This window comes from Hippocampus comes, unplaced genomic scaffold, assembly GCF_001891065.2.
Source record: "Hippocampus comes isolate QL1 unplaced genomic scaffold, H_comes_QL1_v1.1 scaffold157, whole genome shotgun sequence".
NCBI classification, from domain to species: Eukaryota; Metazoa; Chordata; class Actinopteri; order Syngnathiformes; family Syngnathidae; genus Hippocampus; species Hippocampus comes.
The window spans coordinates 270,457-276,002 of record NW_017805149.1 but is presented as its reverse complement, the minus strand read 5'-3'; the positions used below and the strand labels follow the sequence as shown (position 1 = coordinate 276,002).

Genomic DNA, 5,546 nt, shown 5'->3' with positions numbered 1-5,546 from the left:
GAGAGAGAGAGAGAGAGAGAGAGAGAGAGATGCGCCACATTTCAAGCTTCAAACAAAGATACACCGCAAGATTCGGGTCAAGGGGGACACAGTCAAGAAGTGAAGCGAAATTCAGATGACCTTCTAAACTTTTCTTGGAAATTCCAAAAAAAAAAAAAAAAAAACCTTGAAAAGTGGGGCATGCCAAATTCTTCTTCCCCCCTGAAGTCATATTTTGTAGAAGCATCCTTTGCGACGATTACAGCTGCGAGTCTTTTGCGGTCCGTCTCGATCAGTTTTGCACAACTCGAGACGGAGATTTTTGCCCTTCTTACAAAACAGCTCCAGTTCATGTCCTGTGGATTAGTTCGGGGGGGTTTGTGAACAGCAGCGCTGCTCCGCAAGTGTGAAATCCTCCCCTCGCCCCAACTCAAATATCCACTCTCTCTCTTTTATTTGTGGCCCATGTCTTCGCTTTGTATTAGTCCAGTATGCTGTAGGTATAGCAGCCAGGGCTATTTGCTTCATACCGCCATCTCGTTTGTGGTTTGAATAGAAAATTGAACAGTGCAGTGTACGTGGTGCCTCAAAACCTTTTTTTCCCGGGTAACAACAACGCCGTTCGCAGTATTTTGGTTGCAGCTCGTTGGTATGTGTACAGGAGTCACCGACTGTTATTTGTTGGCCATTGTGCAGTTCAGTTGCGTTGTTTGGCTGGAGTGTGTGCCAAGACTCAAGCCTCCTTGGCTTCCGAAAATGGCGTGACATAAATCTCTGTCATTATTTGAAATAAATATGACTACTGACACCTCAAACATTCTGTCAACTGAAAAGAACCTTTTTACTTTGTGTTCTCATTTTGTGCCCTCTCTTGTCTTACAGTCCTACAGAAGCAGAATGGAAGAGTAGGCATTGTCACCGGTGGCACCAGAGGAATGGGTTATGAGACCGCAAAACATCTGGCAAGACTTGGCATGCATGTCTTTATTGGTAGGTTTCTGTCGAGTCCGTTTGCACTCAGCAGTTTAATCTTTACCTTTGCTTTTAACAGTCAAGTCCAAGCCCCTGCATCTGAAAGCCCAAATCCTGACATCATATCCCATATAGGCCATCCCAACCGAAAGAATTCTTCACAAAGGTTTTGGTCACAAAAAAAAAAAAAAAAAGGCTTTCATTTCCACTCTACAGTGCGACACGTGCGCCTTGTAACACGTGTGCCCTATTTTTGGATGGGTGTCGGGTTTTCAATTCTTCGTCTTTCATTCAAATCCCTTCCTATAACGTTCATGCTGTCATTCTCATTCGCATCTAATCACCAGCGGGTGTACAGTATATGTTTTCGTCATAGCGGAACGAGAACGATTTCCTTCTTCCGTGTCCAAAAATCATACGAAATGTAGTCCGACTAGCTTAACGCTGCGGTCAGCTGAGCATTTCTGGCGCAGCGCCTTTCCAATGTTACAATGTGGGACAATATCATTGCGGTCTGTGGGACTGAGAGGAGAGGTAAGCATGTCTGGCGGTGGGTTTCCAATGTTCCAAAAGTGAGGCCAACATGAGGTAAAGTGCAATGCCAGCTTTAATGTATGCCAGGAGTGAACCAAAAAAAAAATGTTGGATAATGGTGAGTGCAATGACTGTTGAACTGTGAAGCAAGCAAGCAAGTTAGCATTTAGCATTAGCCAACGTAATGACACAACCACCGCTCACCAGATTGGCTGTCAATGTTCACACTTTTTTTGTTCGTAAGTCAGAGGATCCCCTCCTCCTTTTTGCACCTCCTTAAACGTGAATCCTTTCCTTAATTTCAAAATGTTGCGTTCAAAACACACATTTGCATGTTGAACGAGTATCTCCCTCTCGCACGTTAAATGATAGCATTTTTAGAAAGTAGGGGATTTTGTCTTCTGCATATTTTTAAATGTCAGAAATTATATCTGGATGCAATTACTAGTAAAATGTCAACGTTGTGTATATTTTGGACATGAATATATACTTTATATATTAATATTTATGAGTTCTAAATATGAGTAAAGAGCTACGTGACTTCTAATGACCCTCCTGTCATTCGTCCTCGTCATCTCCAGCCGGCAATGAAAAAGAGGAGGGCCTAGCCGCCGCGAGGACGATTCAGGAAGAATGCAGAGAGGGGAAAGGTAATTCTTTTCATACCTATGTCATCAAAAATGTCTTTCAAACTTTCTTTGAAGCAAAGCCAACCTTGCAAAAAAAACCCAAAAAACGTGTAGATATTATAGCTCAGCCACAATATTTTGCCTGTATTATTTTGATCACTACTGTCGGCGGTCTTAATTTGGACACGATTTGAACTTTTGCCATACAGTATGTACATATATGTGCATCACTTCGGCACCTGTCTGCGTGAAGGCTACTGTTGTTAATCTCTTTCCAAGATCGTGTTCCACTACTAACTTCTCATCATTTTCCAGCGGAGTTTCTCTTTCTAGATTTGACTTCCCTGAATTCAGTCCGGAAATTTGTCGAAACGTTCAAAGGCCGAGGGCTTCCCCTGCATCTTCTGGTGAATAATGGTAGGCGATTTTGTATCTGTCACTTTTTTTTTTTTTTGTGTGCGTTTTCATTCATTCAACGGTAGTCGACTATTTAGCACCTTCCATCACAGTACAGAAGTCCAGGGTTGGATTCCGGGCTTCGGCCTTCCTGTGCGGAGTTTGCATGTTGTCCCCGTGCTTGTGTGGGTTTTCTGCGGGTCCTCCGGTTTCCTCCCACATTCCAAAAACATGTGTGGTAGGTTAATTGGACACTCTACATTGTCCCGAGGTGTGAGTGTGAGCGTGAATGGTTGTTCGTCTCTGTGTGCCCTGCGATTGGCTGGCAACCGATTCAGGGTGTCCCCCGCCTACTGCCCGAAGACAGCTGGAGCGGATTAGAAAATGGATGGATGGATGTTTTATCTGAGTAGGCTTTTGAATGTTAAAAAAAATATACTACACTTAATTATTTACTAAAATTAGTGTCCATACACGATAACATTTTTGTTTTGTTTTGTTTTTTGGGGGGCAAAGTTCGAACAGATAAATGGCTTTTCCATTCATTTTAATGAGGAAAGACGATGACATCTTGTACGTGTCACTGCGTGTAGCTGGGACCATGTTGATCCCCGAGATGCAGACAGAAGATGGCTTTGAAGCCCACTTTTCTCTCAACTACCTCGGCCACTTCCTACTGACCAACCTGCTGCTCGATTTGCTGAAGAGATCAGGGAGTCCGGGCTGCTCTTCCCGAATCGTCAATATGTCCTCTGCAACACATTACGCGGGGGTTATACACATGAAGGATCTCAACAGGAGGTAAACGGTTGTTCTGATGTCCTTGCTTTGTTTATTTCTGGAAGTGAAGATGTTTCCTTCCTAAATATGTAACAACAATACAAATATATCACCTCTTTTTCTCCCTTGCCAGGCAAAGCTACAGCTCCCATGGTGCCTACGCCCAAAGCAAACTCGCCTTAGTCCTTTTCACTTACTACCTTCAAGAGCAGATGACAGCCCAAGGTTTCCCAGTGATGGTCAACGCCGTGGATCCGGGGATGGTGGACACGGCACTCTACAACAACCTGTGGAGCCTCGCGCAGGCGCTCAAAAAGCCGTTTGCAAAGACTTTGTTCAGGGTACGACAGACGTCTACGTGTCGGTCTGTAATTGTGGTTTTAGGTAACAATATGCCGACACACCACGTTATACATTGTGGCAAATAAGAAAGCGAAAATAACTACACTGTATGCGATCCTAGCCGTACAAAAGCTAACTTTTCAAAATGATTTGAAATAAACCTTTGCGTCTTTTCTTTTGTTTTCCCCCCTCAGACTCCAACAGAGGGTGCCTCTATCATCATGTATGCTGCAACTGCCTCGGAGATGGAAGGGGTGGGTGGCTGCTACCTCTACAACGGCGAAAAGAGACAATCAGCCCAAGACTCCTATGACTCTGAGCTTCAAGCGGAGTTGTGGAAAATGAGTTGTCAGCTTGCAGGTCTATAGAAGGCCTGATATGCAACATGGTTGTCCATCCAAGTCCTACAGATCCACATCAAACTCAAAACAAGCAAAACCTCAGGTTAGCAGATATTATGGTTTTTCCAGTGCAAATGAGATTAACATATAAGGGCTTTTCTCATTTAAATTAGACCAGTGAGTCCCGATCACTCTGTTGCGGAAATGATCCTCCATCCATTTTCTGAAACACTTTATCCTCACAAGGGATGCTGGAGCCCACCCTGGCTGACTTTTTCTTCCTCACTGTCAGCAATGTATAGTGACAGGAAGAACAATTAAATGCCCGTCCGCAAGTTTGCAAGCGGTCCAATGAACCTGGTTTTCCACCCGTTGCCATCGATATAACTGAATTCTGGCTTTGTGTTCAACTAAACAAGTCCAGATTTCTCATAAGTGAATTCATGAGTAAATTAATATGAGGGCACCATTATTTCTATCTATCTATCTATCTATCTATCTATCTATCTATCTATCTATCTATCTATCTATCTATCTATCTATCTATCTATCTATCTATCTATCTGTATGTCTATATGTATACAACCACATACATACACACACACACACTCACAGTATTTTCTGCCACATTTTTCTTTTATATTCTAATGTAAACTACGTGCCTGCTCTTGGCTCAGTTAAAGCTGAGTTGAGTATATCTGCTGCTGTCTCTGTGTTGAACTGGAGCTTACGCAGACTTTTGAAGCACCTCTACAGTGTAATTAAATTTTGAAAGTATTTTTATGTTTGTGTATTTTGAATTTTTTGGAACAGTCAGTTTTCATCAAACTCCAGAGCATTGGTGTATTTTTGCCTCCAGAACACAAGGTGGCGGTAAATACTTAATATGAGGCTGTGTTAGACAAAGAAGACGCTCACGCTAGTTCAAGAAACCAAACCCCGAGGTCGAGCGTGTGAAAACAAATATTTCCAGAACATTGTAAAACGAGCTTCATTTGCCGTAAAAAAATGGTTGGAAAAATTAAGAACGTGCGGCATAAGTTGCACCAGCAAGCTGTGAAGCTGACGTGGCCGCCGGGCTGTGCTTCGTCCAAAGGATCGGACGAGCCTTCTGCTTTCCAAATGCACCAGCCAAGTCATTCTCAAATGGAAAGTGGCTCTCCTGAAGTTACAGGGAAGATTCAAGTAAGTAGCGAGTAAATAACATCTCCCGGGCTTTGCTTACTCGTTCTTATTCCAAAACACGGTTTGTGTTGAATAACATCCTCCTTTTGGTCCGACCACAGTGGGCTACCAACACATGGTAACAGTGACAGCCAAAGAATTATTCCCCAATTTTCATTGAATCAAAGCACAATAGTACTGCCTTAGATTCAAGGGAACATAGTTTAAAATCCCGGTTGGGGATTCAGTGGAAGTTTGCGAGATGGTCGGCAGGTACTCATGAGCAAGACAGCCCACTCCCCCAATTGTAGATATTAAAACATAGCAATAAATAAAACGGTAAATCTTTTTTCTTTTAAATTCACGTTAAAAAAAATATAAAAATAATTACATAAACAATTTTTATATA

At 42.7% G+C, this 5,546-nt stretch overlaps 2 protein-coding genes across 3 annotated transcripts in view; both read left to right on the top strand.

The window, feature by feature from the left end:
* dhrsx (dehydrogenase/reductase (SDR family) X-linked) overlaps positions 1-4,429 on the top strand; it is a 6,803-nt gene extending 2,374 nt beyond the window's left edge. Inside the window, exons 2-7 of the mRNA XM_019868097.1 lie at positions 862-969; positions 2,067-2,135; positions 2,430-2,531; positions 3,104-3,311; positions 3,424-3,631; positions 3,827-4,429. Of these exons, the coding sequence (XP_019723656.1) occupies positions 862-969; positions 2,067-2,135; positions 2,430-2,531; positions 3,104-3,311; positions 3,424-3,631; positions 3,827-4,000 (869 nt within the window). The 3' untranslated portion in view covers positions 4,001-4,429. The remainder of the gene's footprint in view (positions 1-861; positions 970-2,066; positions 2,136-2,429; positions 2,532-3,103; positions 3,312-3,423; positions 3,632-3,826) is intronic.
* A 433-nt stretch (positions 4,430-4,862) lies between these two features.
* The window catches only part of slx9 (SLX9 ribosome biogenesis factor), a 3,033-nt gene continuing 2,349 nt past the window's right edge, over positions 4,863-5,546 (top strand). For both annotated transcript variants that reach the window (XM_019868101.1, XM_019868100.1), the window contains exon 1: positions 4,863-5,158. In XM_019868101.1, the coding sequence (XP_019723660.1) occupies positions 4,982-5,158 (177 nt within the window). In that variant the 5' untranslated portion in view covers positions 4,863-4,981. The remainder of the gene's footprint in view (positions 5,159-5,546) is intronic.